The sequence below is a fragment of the Rutilus rutilus genome (assembly GCF_951802725.1).
Source record: "Rutilus rutilus genome assembly, chromosome: 2".
Lineage (NCBI taxonomy): Eukaryota > Metazoa > Chordata > Actinopteri > Cypriniformes > Leuciscidae > Rutilus > Rutilus rutilus.
Genome location: NC_140210.1, coordinates 38,846,468 through 38,873,619, shown reverse-complemented (window position 1 = coordinate 38,873,619; position 27,152 = coordinate 38,846,468). Strand labels below are relative to the sequence as shown.

The 27,152-nt window shown below is 37.3% G+C and overlaps 2 protein-coding genes across 4 annotated transcripts; both read right to left on the bottom strand.

The window, feature by feature from the left end:
* Window positions 1-413: 413 nt before the first annotated feature.
* Window positions 414-12,347, bottom strand: stn1 (STN1 subunit of CST complex). 3 transcript variants are annotated; one of them, XM_084402902.1, is made up of 9 exons: window positions 12,079-12,347; window positions 10,099-10,194; window positions 9,572-9,649; window positions 8,566-8,733; window positions 8,311-8,431; window positions 3,346-3,496; window positions 2,719-2,844; window positions 1,906-1,978; window positions 415-715 (listed from the first exon to the last, which is right to left on the bottom strand). In XM_084402902.1, exons 1-9 carry the CDS (start codon window positions 12,212-12,214, stop codon window positions 558-560), a joined length of 1,107 nt encoding a protein of 368 aa, XP_084259028.1. In that variant the 5' UTR covers window positions 12,215-12,347; the 3' UTR covers window positions 415-557. The 3 variants fall into 3 exon arrangements, with proteins under 3 accessions (XP_084259030.1, XP_084259028.1, XP_084259029.1); XM_084402903.1 differs by having other exon boundaries at window positions 432-715; window positions 2,685-2,844; window positions 12,079-12,343; XM_084402904.1 differs by lacking the exon at window positions 2,719-2,844 and having other exon boundaries at window positions 414-715; window positions 12,079-12,343.
* A 7,347-nt stretch (window positions 12,348-19,694) lies between these two features.
* Window positions 19,695-26,598, bottom strand: lrrc58a (leucine rich repeat containing 58a). The gene is made up of 4 exons (XM_084403313.1): window positions 25,990-26,598; window positions 22,385-22,513; window positions 22,013-22,290; window positions 19,695-20,760 (listed from the first exon to the last, which is right to left on the bottom strand). The coding sequence occupies exons 1-4, from the start codon at window positions 26,442-26,444 to the stop codon at window positions 20,567-20,569; spliced, it is 1,056 nt and encodes a 351-aa protein (XP_084259439.1). The 5' UTR covers window positions 26,445-26,598; the 3' UTR covers window positions 19,695-20,566.
* Between the last annotated feature and the right edge of the window lie 554 nt (window positions 26,599-27,152).

Below are 27,152 nucleotides of genomic sequence, written 5' to 3'. Positions count from 1 at the left end.
ACGCGCACAGATACAGATGTGCTCGCGGACGGTGACGTATCTATGTGCTCACAGCGTCCTCCTATGGCCATTGAGTGTAACTACCGTTTAAAACGACCTATTTGTCTCCTAAATGAATCACTTACTCGCCCTCATTATCATATTGTACCAAATATGTCTGACTTTCTTCCTTCGAACACAAAATGTTTTATTTTGAAGAATATCCAGGCCACTCTTTTCTATATAATTAAAGTGAAAGGGAACTAGATATGTCGAGCTCCAATTTTTAAAGGTGCCAGAAAGTAAAGGTTAAACAGTAAAAATATTCAGGAGATCTCAAATGTTTATGTTAGCCCATTAAAGAGGCAATTTCTGTATTAAGAACAATGCTGAAGTAAATATATCTGTATATTGTCATTCAACCATAAAAAGCAACATGTAAGGAAACCAAGAGCCATTAGATAACTTTTATTATTTATATTAAAAAAGGGTTCTGTCACTGTTTATAATCTTTCTTCATGATTGCTTTGAACACTTTGCTCGTATTTGTATTAACTTATTATTATTTTACAATGATGCTACAACACAATGTAGTGGGCTTCTGTTGTGCTTATTATGTCACTTTTGCACTCTAAGAACGTCAGAGCAACTTCCAGCACCTCTCGACTCAGGTTTTGGCTGTAGCGCTGCCTCATGCTGGACAAAATATGCAGGACATGGCATCCTTTCTCAGCATCTGCAACAAAAAAAAGCAACATGAGGGTCCTTTACTCACATATTTGGATCAGGTTTTATTTTGAAATAATGGCCACCTGCATGTATATGATCCCACTCAGCATACTGTTTAATTATAAAATAAAATAACAATGAAGAATATATATATATATATATATATATATATATACAGTGCAATGCATAAGTGAATACACCCATGCTAAAGTTGACTAAAAAGAGGAATAAAAAATCATATTTTGGAAATTGAACTTAATGCCTTAATTTAAAAAATTAGGAAAAATCCAACCTTTTAGGACACCAATTTTCTTTGTGAATGAATAATGTATCGTAAATAAATAAATGTTCTTCCTTAAAATACATGGTGCATAAGTGAGTACACCCCTATGTTAAATTCCCATAGAGGCAGGCAGATTTATATTTTTAAGTATTTAAAAAAAAAAAAAAAATTAGGATACTATGCATCCTGATAAAGTTCCCTTGGCCTTTGGAATTAAAATAGCCCCACATCATCACATAGCCTTCACCATACCTAGAGATTGGCATGGGGTACTTTCCATAAGATCATCTCTCAATGCAAATCAAACTAGCTTTTAGGCTAACTGAAATAAAACCATGCCAATCTCTAGGTATGGTGAAGGCTATGTGATGATGTGGGGCTATTTTAATTCCAAAGGCCAAGGGAACTTTATCAGGATGCATAGTATCCTAAACATTTTTTTTTTTAAATACTTAAAAATAAAAATCTGCCTGCCTCTATGGGAATTTAACATAGGGGTGTACTCACTTATGCACCATGTATTTTAAGGAAGAACATTTATTTATTTACGATACATTATTCATTCACAAAGAAAATTGGTGTCCTTAAAGGTTGGATTTTTCTTAATTTTTTTAAATTAAGGCATTAAGTTCAATTTCCAAAATATGATTTTTTATTCCTCTTTTTAGTCAACTTTAGCATGGGTGTATTCACTTATGCATTGCACTGTATATATATAATACTGATTCAAATTGAAAGTCTTATGTGACAGCCTGGGACAACCATGAATTACATGGTTATACATTATACAAAATAATTTGAACTGAAAATGCAGTGCTTGACCAACCAAAATCAAGCATTTAGTGTAATAATATTAATAATATTATATGCATACGCAACTAGTATTTAAAAAAAAAAAAAAAAAAAAACCTCACATTTTTCCCGTTTGGTATCCTCTCGTAAAATGTCCTTGATCGCTGTGTGAAGATCTTTGTCTTGTTCTGTTACCTAAAGTAGCCAAGGTAATAAAAATATAATTATAATTACGTTATATTTTAGTTATGGTTAAACCACATTAAAGTGCCCCTGTTGTGCTATTTTTGTTTTGAAGGTCTAACAAAGGTCTCAGAGTATCTGAAACAGTTCGATAAAGGATCCGGTCTCTATAAACCCCTCCTTTCCGAGAGCCTACTCTGCTCTGATTGGTCAGACGGCCCAGTCTGTATCAATTCGAGCCCGAGTCCTCATCCTTTGGAAGTGCATGCTTTCGCAGCACAGAAACCAGCATCTTCTCGACAACACAAACCAAACTCTACCAGGCCTCGGCTACAACTACAGTGTTTGAGGGCGGATCAAAGTAGACGTTCCATAGGCTGGCATTATGCAAATTTGTTACAAACCTTTGTTTGGTTTGTGGTTTGTGCAGGAAGTCTGGAATTGCTCACTTTGCAGACCTTTTACATTCCCAAGCAGCTTTATTACACACTACATGAAAGGGAATATCTGAAAAAGCATAATAGGGGCGCTTTTAATATAATCCTTGTTAAAATCCTAAAGGGTACAAACCCTATTCAGATCTATAATATGTAGAAAGTATGTGTAGGAAGAGAATATTACACATAATCCCTTTAGTTTTGTTCAGAGTCTCCTGAGGTAACATTAACCACTGCTCGCTCTCTCGCTCTCTCTCTCTCTCTCTCTGATGATGTCATACTTGCTAAGAGGTGTCTGTATGTGTGCGCACATACATTGTAGACTTCATCCTGGGTCCGTATTTTGCGAAATATCTGTCCCTCATCCTGAAGGATGCTCAGGGTCTCTTTCAGAAGTTTTCGAATTTGCGTAGCCGATGACGTTCTGGGCTGATCTGACTCCTTCAGGCAAAATAAGAAATTAAATGATGAGTCACCCAAACAATGAATCACATTTCTGTGATGCACCATTCAAAATTACCATTTCAGCTCCTTTTAACAAATAAAGAATGTTTAAATGAAACACATACTCCATGTACGTTCTCGTTTGATGTCTAACGAAGATATCGACAGGCTTCTCATTAGCATACTTCTTTCTCATCACCGTATGCTGCTGTCCTTGAATCTCCAAACTAGCAAAATGTTACAGACGATCACTCCCTGCTGCCATCAAACAGCACAACACATCCTCCCTGCAGTGCCCACAAGTTATTCCTGGCTCTTATATCCTGATATACTCCAGCCAAGAGTAGTGACATTGAACAAGGACAGTTTACTTTGGTAGACTTGTGCATTCATCTTTTGCATAGAGGCATTTTTCAGCTTTATTGGTACTGGACCGTGAAGGAAAGACATGAAACATACTCTGTCGAGTATAGTGGAGGTCAAGGTCAGGCCCAGTACCTGTTCTGCTGAAGAACTTTGGATCAGTGGATGTAAGAGGAACTCGACATCATAAGGACGAAACCTGGCCACCTCTTTCTCTGAGAAGAACTCCTTTAGGGTGAGAACTGACCGAGACAGCAAATAGTGGAAATGTGAGGAACCACCAGCTCTGTAAATAAAATTGAAAAGCACAGAAAGCATGTTTGATGTGTTTCACAAGTAGGCCCTACATTTCAAATTTAAGGTCTGAATCAAGACATTCAATTTCAGATGCTTTTGTTCCCAAGCTTGGAACAAAACAAAGAAAAAGTATACTCTTACGGTACGGATCCACTTGTCCGTGCGACACTTCTGTCGCGCCGCACTCCACTTTATTCCAATGGGTGACGTCAAGCGACTTTAACGTGCCCGCAAAGCATACCGGGAAGGCGGCGCTGCATTTGAAAAAATTACTATCCAATAGAAGAAGAGCACATGGAGACTAGGGGAATCATGAGCCGCTGGCTCAAAACCACGCCCATAGCGGTAAACTTGAGGAACGCCCATCAACGTACAAATGAGGGGAGACGTCGCAACACCACGCTTCAGTCGTGTCGCAAAAGTGGATCAGTACCGTTAGGCACGTTAGTATTTTCACACACAAAAATAACTGTCTCAAGTCAGCCAGTTATTTATATTTTTTGCTGTAGTGTGTCAGTAGTAAATATCAGTTGGAAATACATTTCCAAACATTCATTTTGCCATTATTTGTAATAATCCAGTGAGATTTTTGTATGCAAAGAAAAAATTCAAATAATTCAAGTGTCTTGGAGCCGTTGCCACAGTTCTTCTGGATTATTTTCTCGTCTCAATTTTTTCTGTTCTCGATGATGGTGAGATCAGGGGCCGTATGTATAAAGCCACTCAGAGTAAATTTTTAGTCTTAAGTCTCTCAAAATTCTAAGAATGACGTCACTTTACTTTTATTCCTAGACTTAAGAATAAGTGTGATTCATAAAGGTTCCTAAGTGTCAAGACTAGGTCTCAGCTCCTAAATTACTTAAGAGAGCTGAAGAGGTCTCCTAACCTAGTTAGGAGTAAGATGGCCGCAGAGAGGAGGAGGCCATGTACTTTTCAATGAAAATATGATGTATTGGAGTTACAGTAAATGATGACGGAGTTGATCAAACAATAAAAGTTTGATCATCAAGGGATCCTTTTTCGAACTGACTTTTAAGAAATTTTATAGCAATGAAATTAAAGGAAAAATAATAATTACATTGTTGCTGACTGGAAAAAAGCAGCAGTGCACCGGTGATGACTTGAGCTCATCAGTCCACTGTAAGCAGGGTTTCAATAGCACTATTGTGGCACTGACCACATCAAATACAGTAGTGGCTAAAAGTGATGTGCGGAGTTTTTTTATTTTTTTATTTAATGACCCTACAAGTTTGCTTAAACCATCAAAATATGAGGAAAATGGTGTTTTGTTTATCCCTCATATTTACATTTTTTAAAAATATATAAATATAAAAATAAACTTAGTGAAGATATTTATCTGACAAAATTATTTCAAGTCAAGTCGCTTTTTACAATACAGATTGTTTCAAAGCAGCTTTACAGTGATAACAGGAAAATAATGCAACAAAGTTAGTTTGGGCTGAACAGCAGCTCTAGAAGAACATAGTGCCATTGTACAGCTTAAGTAAGTTCGATGATGATTCATTTCCATTGTAAAAGATCATTAGTCATTAGTTATCTATTTAGTTCATTATACAGTCGTTCTGGAGAAAACAGTGATGTCTTCGTTCAGCTCAGTTCAGTTCAGTTCAGAGACAATGGTGTCAATGCAGGCAGATCAATAATATTGTTGAAAAAAGGCCTAACTACAGCTACAGGTTTAAAAAAAAAAAAAGAAGCTTACAGGAGAAAAAAGAAATCATACATTGTCTGCAACATAGTCAGTTATTAATATTTCATTGTCCTCTCTTGTTCATTTGTTTGACAGCCTGGCTAAAAATTATGTCTGTACAATTTGGCATATTTCATTGTGTTATCACAAATAAACAGTTGACTCTAAGCACAACTACACAATACACGTACAAAATCTTTAACACATTTTTAATATTTGAATAAAGGGTGAATCTGACAATTTTCCTTTGCCTCACTTTTGGCCACTACTGTATGGCAGTTCATTGACTTTGCAAATCTCGCAGCAAAATAAAGCCACTTTAATGAGGATTTCGGGGTTTCCCTGAGTTGTTGGATCCATTGATGGAACTCATGTTTGCAGAATTGTAAATGAGGAGACACACATCAATAGAAGAGGATTCCACAGCATAAATATTAATTTTTTAAATAAATTTTAATATTAAAGTGTCTTAATTAAATGATTTTATTATAATAAAATTAAATGATTGGTGTCATGCTGCAGTATTATTGCTATTGGCTGATTCAGTGGTTGAGGGCGGCCATTTTGGGTTGACATCACTGTAGTCCTTAGTTCACAACACTTAAGTGCCACTTCAGTCAGCACTTAAGAATCAGTCTTATACTTTACTGAAAGTTGCTTTTAGCTGCTTTATAAAAGTCTCCTACTCTTAGAAAAGTCCTACTCTTTACTAAGTATTTTCTGACACTTAAGTCAAAGCTTAAGACTATTCTTAAGAGCATTTCTTAGAAGTTTTATACATACGGGCCCAGATCTCTGTGTCGTGTGGATCATACCGGCTGTTGACTCCTTGTGCATACAAAAAATGTAAACTGATATTTCCTACAGACACACTACAGCAAAAGATATAAATAACTGGCTTAAACCCATTTTTGGGGGGTGAAAATACTAACGTGCCTAAGACTTTTGCACATAAATGCATATACATATACATATACATATATATATATATATATATATATATATACACATACATACATATATATATATATATACACATACATACATATATATATATATATATATATATATATATATATATATATATATATACACAGTATATATATATATATATATATATATATATACACATACATACATACATACATACATGACCCTGGACACAAAACCAGTCACAAGTAGCATGGGTAAATTTGTGGCAATAGCCAACAATACATTGTATCGGTCAAAATTATAGATTTTTCTTTTATGCTAAAAATCATGAGGATATTAAAGGAGTCATAATGTAGAAATTTCACTTTTCCACGAGAATCAATGTATGTTATGATTGCATAATGATTGTACACTGGCCGGGAAGCCGATATTTAAAAGTGAAGCGTTTGTTTACCTCGGGGTTTGTAAAATAGGCCACGTGCACGCGCACGAAAAAACGAGATTTTGATTTCTTCCCCTTCTTGACGTCAAGACGGGGGAGGATATACCAAATATGGACACCGCAAACCTATGCCGCGGGAAGCCCGCCCCTCTCCCCCTCAGATTCAGTTTAGTTGACTCGAGAAAGATGGAGAAATCGAGTGCTACCTGAGATGCTCTGTGGGTGACTGCCACAAACAACATGCAAATGTGTTTTATCTACCAAAAACGGACGAAACTATCAGGGAACAGTGGAGGAAATTCATTTTTAATGACGCTGTCCCAACAACTCTTTCAAGTGGCGTATCGTTAGGTGTGTGTGCTAAACATTTTACACCGGAATCTTTTACAAATTTGGGGCAGTATCAGGCGAACTTGGCCTCGAAGCTCCGTTTGGGAAAAGGTGCCATCCCAACCATCAGGGACTTGCCAGAAATTGAAAAGGTAAAACTGTGTTTTTATTGCTCTACTGTGGTTAACAAATAGCAGCTAACTGCTAATGCGGCTATTGTATGTAACGTTACCTTCGAGGTAAACACGGGGAATGGACTCTACGAATGCTAGCCACATCTTTCGACTTTGTTTTACACTAGCAGCTACAGTAGTGACGGTACAGGAGTCCATGCTCAGTGGCTAAAACTGTTTAAATGCAAGTATGAAAACAATATACCACTAAACATTATTAGCCAAACTCATGCAAAACATGCAGTTTGAAAATAGCTTTCAGTGGGGCTTCTGTAAGAATGTATCTGGCAATGGTGTATTTTTTCTTTTTTCTTTGGTTGTGATTACAATTTCACTAACAATAAGTACCGTCACATTTATTGAGCTATTGCAGTATTTTGTCTATGTAATGATGCTGAAGTTACCTGCGGTGTCAACCCCCCTCCTTCCTGCAACCAATCAACGCGCCCCTCATTTGCATTATTATAATGACCGTCCACGACAGCCAAAACATCGCATCAGATCTCGCGAGACAATAATGCCTTTAGAAATAAGGGTCTGAGGGGCTCTGTGTTGATTTTTTTTCCACTTTTCTTTTTTAGAAGTGCCTAAAATACTATAATAGAGCATTTGGGTATCCAAGGTAACACAACATTATGACTCCTTTAAGTAAAGATCATGTTCCATGAAGATATTTTGTAAATTTCCTACCGTAAATATAAAAAACATTTATTTTTGTGAGTGAGTGCAGCACAATCGTGAACATAAATGTACAACTTTAAAGGCGATTTTCTCAATGTTTCGGGTTTTTTTGCACCTTCAGATTCCAGATTCCAGAATAGTTGTATCTCGGCCAAATATTGTCCTATCCTAACAAACCATTCATCAATGGAAAGCTTATTTATTCAGCTTTCATATGATATATACATCTCACTTTCAAAAAATTAAACCATGTGACTGGTTTTGTGGTCCAGGGTCACATATATATATACATACATACATACATACATACACACACACACACACACACACACACATACATACATACATATATATCATTTTTGTTATTATTATATATTTATATCATGCATATATCTCACATAAAAATGCATGCAAAAAGGGCTGCAAGCATTTTTTCCATGTAACACAATTAGGTGTCACTGCAGGTGTAAGATGTAAATGATGTCATGTAAAATAACAGATGTAAATGAGACCTCCATCACTCTGTGACTCACTCTGTGCCGCCCAGGTCATCACTCGGCATCTGGAACGGCTCATCATAGCACTTTCTGTACAGTTGAGGCATTTCCAGCATACGCGAGATCTGCACTGCCATCACAGGGTCACTGACTTTATCTAAACGCACACACACACAAACAACTACAGAGTGATGATCACAGCAAAATAACCATGTGTTCTGCAAACAAGCTCACTCTAACTGATTAAACAGACATATTATGTGCATCTAAATCCCTTAACATTTCACTTACAGAAGCAGGTGGCCTTGATCTCCCTCGCATCCCTGGAGGTTTTGACAGTCCCTCGTATCCTCAGCAGGTCTCCGATCTCCAGCTCGGTGCTCTGCCTTTCAGCCTCCTTCAGTCCTTTGAGTTCGTCTTCAATGTTAAAGCCTCTGGAGGATCCGCTGGGATCTCTGCCTATTAACATTAGCACTGGATTAGTACAGCTACCGGATTAATATTCCTTACGCATCAGATTTTCTACAACATCTACAACTGACTTGCTTAAAAAAAAAGAAATGTTTAAGTAATTTTAAAAAAGTTTGTACTAAGAAAAAACTATTTTTGCTGATTAAATATTTACAGCAGTGAAAACATTATCTTCACTATAGGAGTTTCCATCTTTTAAGGCTTTTAAATATCTTTGACACACTACTGTTCAAAAGTTTGGGGTCAGCTAATTAAAAAAATATATTAATACTTTTATTCAGAAAAAATGCAATTGATCAAAAATGACAGTAATATGGTGTTTTTTTTTACTTTCTATTCATCAGGGATTACTGAAAAATATTGTTACGATACCCACAGAAATATAACAGGCAGCAACGCTGTTTAATAATTGTTTTAAACTGCAATGTTTTCAACATTGATAATAATAACAAATGTTTCTTGAGCAGCAAATCAGCATCTGAAGGATCATGTGACACTGAAGACTGGAGTAATGATGCTGAAAATCCAGCTTTGACATCACAGGAATAAATTACATTTTAGAACATATTCAAATGCAAAGCAGTTATTTTACATCGTAATAATATTTCACAATATTAAAATTTGTACTGTATTTTTTTTATCAAATAAATGCTTTGGCAAGCATAAACATAAAATGCTTTAAAAAAACATTAAAAATCTTACTAACCCCACATTTGTGAACAGTAGTAGGCTATAGATTCAAAATATATATTTCTGTAACTGAATTGATGTGAAATGTTAATGTTACTAATGTAGTGTCAAAGACACTAAAGTTTTTGTAACTTACATTTAGTCGGTTCTCCTTGATCCCTCCATTTCTCATCTTTCCAACAAAGACAATTTATGACACCAGTACTATCATCCACTATGTGTTAAAAGAAAACAGAAGAGCAATAGTAAGACCAGGTGCAACATGTGCCCACTTTTGAGGGGCAGTACTGGCTAACTTGGTTCCCAAGGCAAGATAAGACATGAAAGGAACAAGTACTGGTCAAAGTGGTCGAGTTTATAAAGGAACCAAGAAAATTTGCAACAGAACTGGTTATGCATTTTTCTTGTGTATAAAATGTTAGGTACTATACGGTTATCCGGACCACACCTGACCACACGTGACCACAACCGCTCTTGGTTGGTCATAACAACCACAGTGACGGGTAGGTTTAGGATAACCGTATAGTACCAAATCTTTGATGATAAAATTTGATTTGTTTATTTTATCACAAAATACAGATCAATAAAATGGCAAAATAAAAAAAGTTTATGTTTCTATGACATTAAAAAGGTGATAATGCAGAAATAATGTTTTTTCCAGACCTCCATAACAGTAGAAATCGTCTCTCTCCCGTTTGCAAACAACCGTCCCCAGTACATCCACTTGGAAGAGTGGGTGATTCTTGTAGAAATAAACTCCTACAAGATATCATGTGTCAAATGTGGGACCTTCTTTGGTAACAGTAAAAGTACAGGGCCTTCTTATATCTATGCATTATCTGTTTTAAAAACAGCAGCTAACAATAAACAAGTAACTCATTATGTTGCAGTGTAACAAATATTTAGAAAAATGCTTTGGTATTATTATATACAGTGGGTACGGAAAGTATTCAGACCCCCTTAAATTTGTCACTCTTTGTTATATTGCAGCCATTTGCTAAAATCATTTAAGTTCATTTTTTTTCCTCATTATTGTACACACAGCACCCCATATTGACAGAAAAACACAGAATTGTTGACATTTTTGCACATTTATTAAAAAAGAAAAACTGAAATATCACATGGTCCTAAGTATTCAGACCCTTTGCTGTGACACATATTTAACTCAGGTGCTGTCCATTTCTTCTGATCATCCTTGAGATGGTTCTACACCTTCATTTGAGTCCAGCTGTGTTTGATTATACTGATTGGACTTGATTAGGAAAGCCACACACCTGTCTATATAAGACCTTACAGCTCACAGTGCATGTCAGAGCAAATGAGAATCATGAGGTCAAAGGAACTGCCTGAAGAGCTCAGAGACAGAATTGTGGCAAGGCACAGATCTGCCCAAGGTTACAAAAAAATTTCTGCTGCACTTAAGGTTCCTAAGAGCACAGTGGCCTCCATAATCCTTAAATGGAAGACGTTTGGGACGACTAGAACCCTTCCTAGAGCTGGCCGTCCGGCCAAACTGAGCTATCGGGGGAGAAGAGCCTTGGTGAGAGAGGTAAAGAAGAACCCAAAGATCACTGTGGCTGAGCTCCAGAGATGCAGTCGGGAGATGGGAGAAAGTTGTAGTAAGTCAACCATCACTGCAGCCATCCACCAGTCTGGGCTTTATGGCAGAGTGGCCCGACGGAAGCCTCTCCTCAGTGCAAGACACATGAAAGCACACCTGAAGGACTCCAAGATGGTGATAAATAAGATTCTCTGGTCTGATGAGACCAAGATAGAACTTTTTGGCCTTAATTCTAAGCGGTATGTGTGGAGAAAACCAGGCACTGCTCATCACCTGTCCAATACAGTCTCAACAGTGAAGCATGGTGGTGGCAGCATCATGCTGTGGGGGTGTTTTTCAGCTGCAGGGACAGGACGACTGGTTGCAATCGAGGGAAAGATGAATGCGGCCAAGTACAGGGATATCCTGGACGAAAACCTTCTCCAGAGTGCTCTGGACCTCAGACTGGGCCGAAGGTTCACCTTCCAACAAGACAATGACCCTAAGCACACAGCTAAAATAACGAAGGAGTGGCTTCACAACAACTCCGTGACTGTTCTTGAATGGCCCAGCCAGAGCCCTGACTTAAACCCAATTGAGCATCTCTGGAGAGACCTGAAAATGGCTGTCCACCAACGTTTACCATCCAACCTGACAGAACTGGAGAGGATCTGCAAGGAGGACTGGCAGAGGATACCCAAATCCAGGTGTGAAAAACTTGTTGCATCTTTCCCAAAAAGACTCATGGCTGTATTAGATCAAAAGGGTGCTTCTACTAAATACTGAGCAAAGGGTCTGAATACTTAGGACCATGTGATATTTCAGTTTTTCTTTTTTAATAAATGTGCAAAAATGTCAACAATTCTGTGTTTTTCTGTCAATATGGGGTGCTGTGTGTACAATGAGGAAAAAAAATGAACTTAAATGATTTTAGCAAATGGCTGCAATATAACATAGAGTGAAAAATTTAAGTGGGTCTGAATACTTTCCGTAACGTTACCCACTGTATCAATACTTTATTACTTTTATTTCTGTGTAGATAAAGGTAAATCCAATAAACAGAAGCAAAGGGGCCGAGGGTTAACTGCTGTATTTGACGTTACCAGGTACTTGTCTGGACTCTTTCATCTGTAGGATGTCAGTAATGTAGAGTCTGGAATATGCGGAGAACACGGGGTCCAGACCCCACAGCATAGACGGCGGCTCTTCGGCATCACCTCCCGGATCATTCACAGCCATCAGACATCGCTGACAACACAAAGTTAACCACCGCGAAACATAAACACGACGACAGGGAATCTCCGTGCTGGAGTCTGATCAACTCACGGTGTCATGTTTGCGTTTTTCCGCTCTTTGCGCAGTTGACTCACTGCCAGTGTTGCCAGATTGGGACGGTGATTTCCAGCCCAAAAGCTCACGAAAACCCGCCCACTACAAGAAAAAACCGCCCAAAATTTTACTGCCGCCAAAATAATATGATATAAATTCATTACCATGTCATTCAAGGTTGATAACCACAATTTGTATCTCTTTAAAACAAAATAACAATGATAAAAAAATAAATAAAAAAAAATTCCAGGAAAACAGATCAAAACAGGGCAATAATAAAGGAGAATTATTAGCCAATATGACTAAAATGTCCAGATGGACACTGTCAAAACGACAATCAAGAAATGAACCGATTACTTTAACCCTCGGAAGTACACATTACAGAACATAACGCAGAATTTAGCAGTCAAACTCATTCATCGTTGATTCAAACCTTTTTCAGCAGCTGTCAGGGTCGAGTAGAGTGCAATCTGGACGGTGTAAAAGTTGCCGATGTCTCTGGTAAGGTTAGGTTAGTGTGCACATGGCCATGGACATATTTCACGTCCCATATTTCATTTAATATCAAGTCATTAAACTGTGCTCTCCTCAGAGTTATATTCACCATCTATCTCCCACCAGGTGTACGTTTTTAGAGTTGCTCACTATCTTACTCTTTACTGTGTAGATAAAACTTACTGTTTAGTAGGCTATAGCTAGCCTATCACTTTGGCATTAGCGATCACTTGAATATACAGCTACAACTTATCGCGCTCAATCGCATCTGCCTGCTGATCACTGATTGGCTAAAAGTGCGTGCTCGTCGGTGATGTCAACACTAACGCCAGCTGACTCTGCATGGGCGCGCGTGTGTGTACAGTAATGTCATGATGACTGATTTTATGGACTACATGCACACTTTAGTTTAGTTTTTTTAATCAATTAGACTTTAAAATGTAGATGTTTGAAAACCGCCGAACTGACCCCAAACCAGCCCAAATTTTGTCCACCCGCCCAAACCCTTTTTTACCCGCACAATCAAATTCAAAACCGCCCAATTGGGCGGGAACCCGCCCAATCTGGCAACACTGCTCACTGCGCACATAGGAAAGGAACTACGTTTACCTCATGAATATTAATTAGCTTAAGTGCATGGACGTGTTTAAAGGGATAGTTCACCCACAAATGAAAATTCTGTCAGAAAATATTGATATTATAATATTAATATTGATAGTTTATTTGAAATTTGATAATGTTATTGATAATATTGACAATGTATTGATTAAAAAATTCCCATACTATGAAAGTCAATAGGGCCCATCAACTGTTTGGTTACCCATATTCTACAAAATATCTTCTTTTGTGTTCAGCAGGAGAAAGAAATTCATTGAACAATTTGAGGGCGAGTAAATTATGACAGAATTGTAATTTTTTGGATGAACTGTCCTTTTAACAAGGAAACGTGACATAAGCTTTCCTAATTTATCAGAGCCATTCTCCAAGAACACATACAAATACATAAACAAATGCGTATATGTTTTAAATGGTTTAATATAATAGACATTGAAGGCCCAAATAGAGTATAAATAAATAAATTGTTTTAGTTGAAAAAAGATTTGTTAGATTACAGATGTTTTGTTTTATTTCTAATTGTCAATCTCCTTTAATTCATATAGAAACAAAATGATTACGAATGCTCATATAATATGCAAATACTTATTTATAACTTATTGAGAAGGTGTGTGTATATATGTATATATGTGTATATGTATATGTATATGTATATATATGTATGTATATGTATATATATATATGTATGTATGTATGTGTATGTATGTATGTGTATGTATATATATATATATATATATATATATATATATATATATAATTGCAAGGCAAGTTTATTTATCAAATTTCATACACAATGGTAATTAAGTGCTTTACATAAAAATGAGAAAGAAAATACAAGGTATTAAAAAAGTAAGAACCAGAAATAAAATAATTTAAATTAGAATTGATTAGCAGGAGATAAAAAAGATAATTAAATGGGGTGCACATAGAATGTGAGGCTAAATAGATGTGTTTTCAGTCTGAAATGTGAGGCAAATGTTGGATCACAACAATTAGGAACCACAGTTTCCACAAATCCCTTCACTCGAATGGATCACTCTCTTTTATTCTGGATGGCAAGGGCAGTGACTGTAACACTGAGCGTAGCCTATTTTATACCGATTTCATCAGGCTCCGATAATTCTTCAAAAAGAACACAAAGAATGGCCTTCTCAGCTGCCATAGTAGCAACTCTTGCGTCATCAACGCAACATGCACCGTTTCCGTTTAAAATACGTTTTGAAACTTTTTGTGGGGCTAAACGCAGCCCAGGTCAGATAATTTGTGTTCTCGGTTTTGTTTTCAAAACAAAACTTTTTTTTTCTTCGCACTTTGTTCTAATGCATCAAATGAAAACACAATAGGCCTACAACCAAACCGAAAAATAAAACATTTTTGTAAACATTAGCTACCATTTGTACAGTTAAGTTCTCAAACTTTTTAGAGTATCGTACCCCCTAAGGCTTTTAACATCCTTCTGTGTACCCCCTCTCTGCAGTCACAGTTTTTTCAGTAAAGGGCAATATTTGCCCCCTTAAATCGATTTTTCCAGTGCATTTTTACCTTTTTTCAAATTCCTTTATAAAATAAATAATGCTTTAAATAAAAAAAATAAAAAAATGTTCAATAGAGAAATATGCAATAATGGTAAAATATTAAGTGATGCTTTTAAATATTATATTAAAACCGCCATTAGGTGGCGGCAAGTCACTAGCCGTTTCTCAATACCAAGTATGCAAACTTCGGACTTGCGTCCTTGGTAGTTTGGACTTGCCAAGTTCGACTCAGGAGAACGAATTCCCGAGGACGGGAGGACGCAAGTCCGGTTATTCTGCAAATGGAACAGCGGCGTACTTGATAGCGTCACTCAGCTCACTCTGGCTAATCCGGTTATCTCTTTATATATATTTAGGCTACAATAAAACAAAATATGTTATAAACCACTACTCTGCCTCTTTTCATTTTCATTTAAAAAAATCTATTAATGGTCACACAAATGTGGTTCATGCAACGCAATTGATTATCTTCACTGCATACATGTATAACAACACGAAATATAAGACACAACCCTGACTCTTTTTGTTTTTATTTTAAAAATATGATACATAAAAAACATTATAATATTGATCATTAAAACTGACATTTAGCAAAAAGAGACAGGGTTGTGTCATTTTATTTTATTATATATGTACATACAGTGAAGAGAATGTAGGCAACATGTATAATAAAATATTTTATGTTTTATATATATATATAGGCTATATATACAATGACATAACCTTTTTTGTTAAATGACAGTTTTAATGATCAATAATAGCCATTATAAAAGTATAAGTAGCCTAAAAGGCCTTGAGAGGTCAGCTCTCTAAAAGTTAAATAGACTAAATATATAAAGCTATGAAACTTCACTTTGCCCTCAACCAAAACGTTTTGCCAGGGAACAAATTATAGATTAATGAGACAAATAAAATAAATACATAAATAAATCGCCCGTTAGATATACACAAGACGATTTATATCTCATGTTAAACCACTAGACAAGAGACATCCGAGCCAGCGGCAAAACGTCAGCTGCTCTAGCCGAGGATAGGCTGTTCTCGGCGGGGTACATGAGCGCCGAGCGTCCGATTGCCTGGATCTCACAACTCCGAAACCGTCAGATCAAATTTTCAAATAGGCGCTATCTTTATAAATAAACCAAAGATTTGAGCTTTAAACAACTACATTCTCGCCTGAAATAATCTTAAAACTACATTTCGTGACACAATAACAGCAGTATTTTTAAATTACGCGGGGTTTCTCTTCTGTTATTGACGCTTGCTGGTTGGTGTGAAATGCATTCTGGGATACCTGGCTGTCTCAAGTCCGCACAAGTCACCTCTCGATGCATCCTCGGTAAAAGGGGCGGATCAAGAACACATCCGGGGATTTGAACTGGACTTGGCTAGATGTGAACTTTGAATTGGAACAGTACTTGGGCAGCGACTGATGACGTTTCACAAGTCCACAAGAACACAAGTACAGACAAGAACGCATATTGAGAAACGGCTACTGTCTTTATGAGTGAGTCATCGTGTCATTCATTCATTCAGAACCAAAGCAAGTGGCTGTAATTATGAATGAATCATTGAAGCATCGACTCTCATGATTTGTTCAAAGCCGCAGATTCATTCACAAACACTGCTGTGTGCTGCACTGTCTCCGGCACGGACACCAACGTCTCCGGCACAAACACCAATGTCTCCGGTACGGACACCACCGTCTCCGGTACGGACACCAACGTCTTTGGCTCGGACACCATCGTCTCCGGCACGGACACCAACGTCTCCGGAACGGACAACAGCACCTCCGGTACGGACACCACCATCTCCGGAACGGACACCAACTCTGGAAGAGACACCAACGACTCCGGCACGGACACCACCGTTTCCGGAATGGACACCGGCACGGACACAGTGCCAACGTCTCCGGCACGGACACCACCGTCTCCGGCACAGACACCAACGTCTCCGGAAGAGACACCAACGACTCCGGCACGGACACCAGCGTCTCCGGAACGGACACCACCGTCTCCAAAAGAGACACCAACGACTCCGGCACGGACACCAACAGACATCAACGTCTCAGGCACGGACACCGGCACGGATACCACCGTCTCCGGAAAGGACACCACCGTCTCCGGCACGGACACCAACGTCTCAAGAAGAGACACCAACGACTCCAGCACGGATACCAACGTCTCCGGCACGGACACCAACGTCTCCGAAACGGACACCACCGTCTCCGGCACAAACACCAACTTCTCCGGCACGGACACCAACTTCTCCGGAACGGACACCAAAGCCTCCGGAACGGACACCACCGTCTCCGGAAGAGATACCAACGACTCCGGCACGGACACCACCGTCTCCGGCATGGACACCAATGACTCCGGCACGGACACCACCGTCTCCGGAACGGACACCAACGGCTAGGACTCAATTTTAATGATTTGTTTGTTTTTTTAAATCGGTTTGAATAAATGATTCAAGGACTCAATTATAAAGATGTCACTTCAAGTGAGTCACTTGTTTCATTACTGGATGAATCAGTGTTTTTGAACAAATCTTTTGAATGAATGATTCAATGACAAGTAAATTTTTTAACAGTCACTTGTCTCCACCTACTGGTGTCACAATGTAATCAATACAATCTTTATTTGAAGCATCAAGTGGTGATTTACTCTATTTTGTTCACTTCTGTTTGAGATGGGGGAACTGGTTGTCTCCCTCGGTTGCAAGGCTGTAGTTTGGTTTTGAACATTGGGGGGTTAAAGTGAACCGTGCCGTGGTACCAGGAAATGCACGCTCATGAGGTTTATTTATTAGTTTTTTGGCAAAATGGCCCACACATGCAAAGTTGGTTGATAATAATCACTTGTTTACAAAGTGCAATGAGAAGTCTTACTCTTATACTTAAATTTTTCTTATACTGAACATGTTAGTTAGTTTCCTGTCATTAATTAGCATATTAACACATTTTACACATGAGGAAAACCAATTGTTTAGTCAATCATTCAAGAAGGTCCATACTTAAGCTCTTGATTCTTGTACTTGGCCTTATGGAAAAGTAGCTCTTGTAATTGTTTAATATAGCATTTGTTACAATAAGGAAATAATTACAGACCATGGCTCACTTGAACTTTTTCTTTCTTTTTTTAAAAGTCTATTCCCTTAACAGATTATTTATTATAAATTCTAAAAGTTAGTTAAAATGTAGCCTACCACAATAAGTACAATAGAACTTGATTAATTATAGTAAAGGTGGTCATGAGAAGTTTAAAAAGCTTGCAGGAGGATGTTTTCCCCTCGTTTCATCAGTCTTTTTGGTGGCTGTTTTTAGATCATGTTTTATTTTCTTCACAGCGTTTTACTACATTCTCAATAGAATTAAAATGGGTTGTACATTTTATCAACGGCTCGCGCAAATCTTATCACACTTTTGGAGCTCATGCTTCTAAAGGCTCCGATTGCGCGATTTTATGTTTCAGTCAGAGTACCTAACAACATGCGAGAAGTGCCAGCACGCAAGGAAAAGTGAGGGTATAGCCTATACTACAGCTTCAAATATTGAAGTGCCGGTAGCCTACTGCGATACCGGTGCGTACCGGCCCACAATGAGTAAGATCGCTTGGGTGTTTGGAACTAGATCGCGATGATCAATTATGCAATTTAATAAAATAAAAAATTATATAAATATTAAATATAAATATAAATATAAAAAAAAAATATATATATATATATATATATATATATATATATATATATATAAAACAGTTGTCGAAGTTTATGTCAGAAAGTCAAATACAGTGAGGATTAAGCGTTGAATATTGAACACGTTGAATATTGAAAGAAAACTTTTGTTCCCTGACCGGGAATCGAACCCGGGCCGCGGCGGTGAGAGCGCCGAATCCTAACCACTAGACCACCAGGGAGCGCTGAACACTACGAGATGGTTAGTCATTTTTTAAATGGTATACAACTCTCACACATACGTTCAACACTCGGATAGTCCACTTTTTAAGAGCATTGCAGAAACAGAAAGTATGACAATCACCACCAAAACATTCAATGGAGATCATTATCCAAAATACACTCATAATCTTCACTAGAGCACTAACAGACTATATTAGACTCGGGTCTTGCTCTTGAGAAACACAAAGTAAGAGTAGCCTACAAAGTAGGGTTAGGCTATTTTTCCTCTTTACCAAGGGCTAGGGATATTTCCTTCTGAAAAGCTTTCAGGTCTCCCAATCTGCCCACGCTAGTGCACAAAACCTCTTTAAAACCAGCTAACAGACCAGTTAGTCCAGACAGGGGGCCAGATAGCCTACTTAGCCTACTCCTTTTCTTAATTTAGTTAGCCTATCTAAACTATATGTGCACTAAAATGTCAGACATGAGAAGCTCTGCTGAGTCATCCTACCTTTGAGGTTCTTTTGTAAATCTGTCCTATTATTCCAGAGAGAGATGGAGAGGTGTCGCAATCTGTGTCATGTCACTGTAAGATCGTAAACCGTGATAAAAGACTGTTATTTGCAGTAAGAGTGATAGCCGCGTCTGGTGCTATAAAGAGTGCATTGAAATTGGCCATAAATGCAACTGTCAGATATTGATGTGAACTGACTGACCCAAACCCTCAGACAAAGCCATCCACATTGTGCAATGCTGTTAAAATGATCATCACTGTATGATCTATCTAATAGTTAGACTGGCTAAAATGACGACTATTGCTGATGAGAAACACACACAGCAGATAAGTTATCATAAGAGTATGTTTTATTGTTATTATAGGGCCATTATGAGCTCTTTTAGAGACAGTAAACACTACTGCTTAATACTGATCTGAAACCTTTTCGCTATAGTTAAACTTCTGAATACAAGACAAAATAAAAAAAATAAAAAAAGAGTGTTCTTTAGCGTGTAACTATTTTCAAAGTTGTGTCATGGATGATAGCTTTACATAAATTCCCGAACTGTGTGAAGTAGCCATCATTGTCCATAACCTGACCTTTGGACAGAAGAGTTAGGGCAGATTAACAGTCAATACAAAGAAGAGGTCAAAGAGTAACTGTTCACGTATTGATCACATTTTCCAGAAGTGCAAAGCAGTCAATTTGTTCTCTATTTGCCAGTAGGCTTTGTCTGTGGGAAGCTGACCCACTTGAAATACTGTTTTAGGCAAGATGCTAACGTTTTCAGATGCCTTTTTAGCAACGTTCTAAGAAGGAATAGTTCACAATTTTCATTCGTTTCTCACACTCATGTAATTTCAAACAAGTTTGCTTTTGGCCTCCATGGAACATAAACAGTGAACTCTCCAAAACACACAAAAACACCATAAAAGAACATTAGTCATTAATTTGATTATATACAGTATCAAAAGTCTTCTGAAGTCATCCAAAAAATATATACATGAGTTTGGAATGACATGAGGGTGAGAACATGATGACAGAATTTTCATTTTTGAATGAACTATCCCTTTAAACCTAATAAACTTTGATTTACAGTTCAAACCTACCTCTTTTAATCACAGTTAAACTAGCCAGTGCTTTTTTTGTTGAGTCACTAAAACATTTCTAAATGTTGAAATGAAGCGTTTAATGGAAGTCCTGTGACAGATTGGAGGTTTGTCCTATCCCAGCAGTACTCTCTGGAGTCTGTCTGCGGGGACACTGTTCTCCTCCTCTGACTCTGCGTCGCTCTGTGGGTTTGAGCTGCAGGGAGAGGAACACTGGGGGGAACAGAGGTAATGCATGAGCGGCAGGCGGTATTTCCCACAGAAATCCACAAACTTGATGTGCCTCACACACGAGTCGAAGTAAACACCTGAAGGGCATGATGAGAGATATGGAAAAGTGTCAAGAGGTGGACAAATATTCAAAATGTTAAAGACAACGATAAAAATCTGCTTAAAGTAATAACAGCATTAATCAACACCATTTGTGGCATACTACTGATTATCACACAAAACAAATGTCCTTTTCTGTAAAAATAAAATGGGGTACAAATCTGTCAATGGGGCAAATCTGTAAATTTTTTAATTCTCAGTTTCAATCACAAATCACAAATTTTCAATTCTCAGTCAGTTTAGTCACAAGACGCAAACAACATGCATGTTAACTATTTCACTGCCAGCGTTTTAAAAAAAAACATTTATTCTACCTTCATGTATTCCTTTTTTATGATACACTTAAATGTAAGTTTAACAAAAAGAAAAAGCTAAGAAAATTGGATTCTTTTTTTCCAAAGATTTCAACGTGCATAAGCAATGCTTTTATCGCTTGTTTCTTCAAATTTTTTCCCTGTTTTGATCCAGAGATTCTCTGCTCTTTCAGAAGATGCGTAATAGCGCCCCCTATCATATTACAGTATAACACGGAAAGCCGTAAAATTCGTACAAAACAAAAAAAATCCATAGCTATTCACATGCGAACGAGAAAAAAAAATTGCGATTGCAAAAAATTTGCGCATTTACATGAAACTTTGCACTTTTTTTTTGTGCGTACATCAGGAAGTTTTGAGTCTGCACAAAAAAATTCTCATGTACACGTGAAAGTTTCACATGAGCATGCAGAGGCTTGTAACTTTTTCTCATTCGTATGAGAAAAGTCCGATTATTTTATTTTTGAGTGTCATATCTTTTCTGTGTAAAGTTATATAAATTTTTACAGTAACGACAAAACGACAATACTCGTTAAAACGGCTGTAAAAATAACGAGTTAAACAGCTTTACAGCTCAAATAATACACACGTTTTAACAAATAAATAGATATAAGTGCGTTTTTAAAATTATAAGCACATTTTGCTTTTAAATCCCTCAGAAATTGTCCCATTCACTTCCATTGTAAGTGCCCCACCTTAATGTCGATTTTTGCTTTTTTTAAAAGAAAATAAAGGGTTAAATTATAATGTTTAATGTTGAAATTATTATTCTGGGTTGAAATTACCCAGAATATTCCTTTAATCTATGCATTATGTGGCTTAAAGTAGTGGTATCCTTGCAAGATTTAGTTTTGATAAGACAGTTTTTTCTAAATATGTCACTTTTTCACAGATTATACTTATTGTGCTCCCCTACCTGCACACTTTGGGTTGGGACATTCGCTAGCCAGGTTTAAATAATGGATCAGATTGGACGGTAGGTCACACGAGCGGAACGGAAGGTTCTGGGACTTGACCGTGCGTCCTGCTAGCTCCGTAAGTGATGGAGGGTCGTAGGTCATGTCCTTGATGAAGCGCACAACAAGAGGATTTCCACGGAGACTGAGCTCCTGCAAGTGGACGAGGCTGAGGATCTCACGAGGGAGGAAGGTCAGCAGGTTGTTGTGGAGACTGAGAGAGAGAAGGGAGTGTAGTCTGCAAGGAAAGAAATCAGATAATAACATTTAAAAAAAATCACCTCACTGCTTTGTCTTTACAACATACAGTAAGAGGTAACAAAAGACCTCACTTGTTGAGTTGGGGCGGAATGCTTTGGATGCGATTGTCACACAGAACCAGGTATCTCAAACTGTTGAGGTTAGCCACTTCAGGTGGGATGGAGGAGATGAGGTTACCTCCCAAATACAGCATCTCTACACTGTAAAAAATGAATCATGAGTCTTGTAATTTTCATTAAAAAAATTTAGGTGATCATTAAAAATATTACGTATATTTTATTAATAAAATTGTGGCTCAGTTTTTGTTGAAAATATTGAGAACATTTCACTAATAACACCAAGAGATGCATTTTCCTATTTTTTTTTAAGGAAACATACACAATTTTAAGGCTTGAATTGAGGAACTGATAAACCTCATAAAATTAAGGAAAAGGGGCTACCTATTTATTTTAAGAGAATTAGCTCATTTATGCGGTTTTATTTAGAGACACCATTGTTTGTTCCCAGCATGCTTTGCACATGGCCGGAAATGGAGAGTAAATCTTGAAATAAAGTGTTATTTCATGTGTTTTCGAGTAAAGGGAAACATCTGTTAATGTTTAATGTTCAGGTATGTTTGACATTTGAAAGAGTTTCTATTATGTTAAAGTTTTGATCATTACCATTGTGCAGAAGAGTAGGGCTTATGGTTAGGTTGTGAATAACTGCATTTTTAATTATTCTGAAGCATGTTGTTTTTAAACATGTAGCAATAACTCTGCTAATGATAGTGCAGTAACATGTTTGATTCTGTGCTGTCCTAGCAGCATACAGTCTTTTTATAAAACAATATATCTCAAAGTTAAATATAAACAGATCATATCCATTCACTTGACTTCACACAATTTTGAGAATAAAAAATACTTAAAATAAAAAAGCACGTTTCACTAAAAAAAATTAATTCATTATGTCTAAATAAATTAGGGCATTTTACATGATTTATTCAGGTAGATTTCCATGAATGAAATCAAGCTTAACTACTCAAAAATAGTATGTGTAATATTGTTACCATAATTTTTTTAAGTAAATAGCAGTAACATTTTTTACAGTGTAGACTATAGCAGAGGTCAAAAGTTAAAGGAATAGTTCACTTCACCCAAAAATGATCCCATAATTTGCTCACCTTCAAGCTAGGTGTATATGACTTTCTTCTTTCAGCCGAACACAATCAGAGTTATACTAAATAATATCCTGGCTCTTCCCAGCTTTGTAATGGCATTAAATAGTGCCAGAGTTCCGTAGTTTCCATAATCCATGCGACTCCAGTGGGTTAATAAATGCCTTCTGAAGAAATTATTTTTTTTAACGAAAAATATCAATTTTTAAAACTTTATAAACTATCAGTTGTAAATGAGAACTTGTTCTCAACTGATTTTACCTGGTTAAACAAAGGTTAAATAAAATAAATAAAATAATAAACTATCATCACTGGCTTCCAGCAACAGCCTTATGCACGTTCATGAGAGAGTCGAGTTCCAACAGAAGGGTTGTAGTTTATTAAACGTACAGTATGGAATTTTTCTCCACTAGGGGTCGCTAACCTCTTTACAATAACAAAGGCGTAGTTTGATGAGCAACACATGCTAAGAATTATGGATGTTGTCGTCAACGTCAAGCCGACCGATCTAATAACGTTTATGGTTGACTGAATACATCGATGTTTTTATCATGACTGTGATATGAAGCAGGTCGGGATTGCTAAGAGACAGCTATCAGCTCCACACGCGACGCGAGTCCCGCGGATATAAAAGTAATATGGACATTTCATTCTACCGAACTACACGCAAGTGCAGAATTACAACTCACAGGTCAGTTTATTAGACAAATTAAACTTGTGAGGTAACGCAGCGCTGTTTCACTTGGTCTAACATTACACTATCACACTAAACTGCATTTGAATGTGTTGAAATGTATGTGTTAGTTTGTCTGTATGAGACTAGCAGTAAGCTAGATCAACATTAGAATAACATACAGATCATATTCTAACATTTTATCATTGTTGAACTATATAATATTGATTAGTTTTATGTAAATGTGCTCACCTGTTTAATAAAGTACATGTAGGAGTTGTCGAAGTCTCGGACGTGGAGCTCTCGTTTATATACTGTCTATGGGAGCTCTCGGCATCTCGAAAACACCGCGCTGATATTGATTCTTGGTTTAGTTCTCCTTTTTTATCCAAAGTCTGCTTTCCATGGTCCATAATGTTTGAACGAAACAACAACAGCGTGCAGATAGACATTGCGAACTACACAGTTGTCCGCGTCAGTTTGGTTACTATCAGAGGGCTCTGGACTGGGTCATAGCCTACAGTCTATGGTCATAGCTCTGGTTGCCATGGCAGCACGAGCGGAAACCAGAGACAACACGGATATGACGGCATTGACGGCGACAAAACGGAAATAAAGTCCGTGTCTTCGAATTAAAATATTAAAATATTAATTTCTCTGAATTTAGAAGTTAATTGGAACTGTCGGGATAATGTAAATACACAACTTTAAAAAATATATAACATAGATATAGTGATTTTTTATATTTTTAAAGCAAAAAAAATACATATTGTGCCTTTAAGTTTTAAATATGGATATTTTTCTTGCAAAAACCCATCGCTTCACTTCAGAAGGATTTTATTAACGCACTGGAATCGAATGAATTACTTTTATGATGGATGGATGTGCTTTTTGGAGCTTCAAAAACTCGGGCACTATTCAATGCCATTACAAACCTGGGAAGAGCCAGGATATTATGTAATATAACTCTTGATTGTGTTCGGCTGAAAGAAGAAAGTCATGTACACCTAGAATGGCTTGAGGGTGAATAAATCATAGGATAATTTCATTTTTGGGTTTGTAGCTTTTAGTTTGTTTTAGCTTTGAGGCTAGCTATATGTTAGCGTATACTTCTACATGTTGACAAAAAAAAGAAAAAAAAAAAGAAAAAAGAAGTCTTTCTCCTCCTGGAAAATTGCCCACAAATACTGCTTTCTCATCTTGTCAGCACAATGAACCAAATTTAGTCCAATAAAATGCTTTAATAAGACCGTCCCTGTTTTCAAATGTACTTTAAAAAATATTAACAACTATGTAGAGAGTGTGGAGATGAATAGGCCTATTTGAAAAGCTAAATTAGTATTACAGTATTGTGATCACAACGAAGACAATAAAAAAAACATACAATGGAAAAAAACAGTGTCCCGCCAATGGAGGGAGTTCATATTTCATCTAAACACCGAGGTCAAAATTTAGCAATGTAATGATGAAACAGGAAGATCTAATTTTAACTTTCTAGTAAATGAAAGCAGAGATCGTTAACTTCAGAGTAAACAGTCTGTGTTATGTCATAATTATTTGTCTAAGAGTATACCCCTACCTTCGTTCTTTCAATCTATTGGTTAATATTTTACCCAAAAGCCCCCCCTACCAGCCCCAGGCCATGGAATTTATTCAACTACTGTCTAGTTTTGTAACACTGGCCGGGTCAGACCTCAGTCTGTCTGGCTCTCAACAGCCATCAACATATAGTATCTCTCACTCTCCCTCTCTCTCTCTAATAGCTTATCTCTTATTATATAGGGTCGTCGTTCCCCAAGAACAGCTGCTGACTGTTTCTAAAGCAATAGAAACAAACAATCCCATACCTGGTCAGGTTCTCTATTTCTGAAGGGATGTTCTTCAATCTGTTTCCTCCAAGTGACAGGGACTGTAGTGTGGTCATTTTTAGAAACTGTAAGGGAATATCATCAAACCTGTTTCCACTCATATTCAGAGTTTCTACCTGCATGCACTCAAACTCCTTAGGGAACGAGAACTCGCAAAGAAGATTGTTCTTTGCCACAAACGTCTTTAGGTTTGTAAGTCGCATAAAGTCATCTGGTATGACCGTGAGCGCGTTATTGCTCATATCCAGATATTCCAGGTTAGATAGAAAACAAACGGAATGTGGAAGAAACGATAAACGATTGTAAGTGAGATGCAGCTGCTGGATTTGTTTTCTTTTACTGTCCGCGAGATGATCCAAGTTCAAGTCGTCCAGATGGAGACGTGATAAATATAAAACAGCACACTTGTCGTCCATGCTTGGGAAACGAGCCATATGGACTATTTAGTAAAGTAAAATAATAATATAGGAATAAGTATCACACTTTTTTAATGGTGCAGCAGTCTAAAAACGTATCGCTTCGAGTTATAATCCATACACTTATAACCTTTGACTAAAGTGTCCGAAATGCGCGCTCCTGACCGAAGACTTTGGTGGTTTTATCTGTGCTAGAATGCGCGCGTCACGCCTCCTGCAGTCAGTGGTTGGTCATCCAAACATGAGGCAAGTTTGCTCCGTCTCATAAGTCTCTTATGTAACCCTGCGCGTTTAGTTAGTTAAAAACCTGTTGGTAGTCAGCAGGTCTGCTTTTATGAAAGGTTAGTGATTGCATTAAATGCATAAAGCATAAATCTATTGTCCACAAGATGGTGGGACAATAAAAAGGCATTTTACTTTGAGGTACAGTAGGCTACTCTTTTTACTGGCATGATCATGCCATGGCTTACTGTAGTCAAACAGTTCCTATAGTTAGCCTATATACACCTGTATTTATGTAGTTATATATTCATGTAGCAATAATGAATTTAATTACATAGTAATGACAATATACATGTCACAATCAGACAAGCCCATTTGGCAGCTGTGATGCTTGATAACTAGATTAAACTTGGCCCAGGTTTTTTTTTTTTTAAGAGTATTGCTTTATAGTTTTATTGAGTGATTGCCAATTAAGATTAACACACAACAGACCAATTAGAGAAG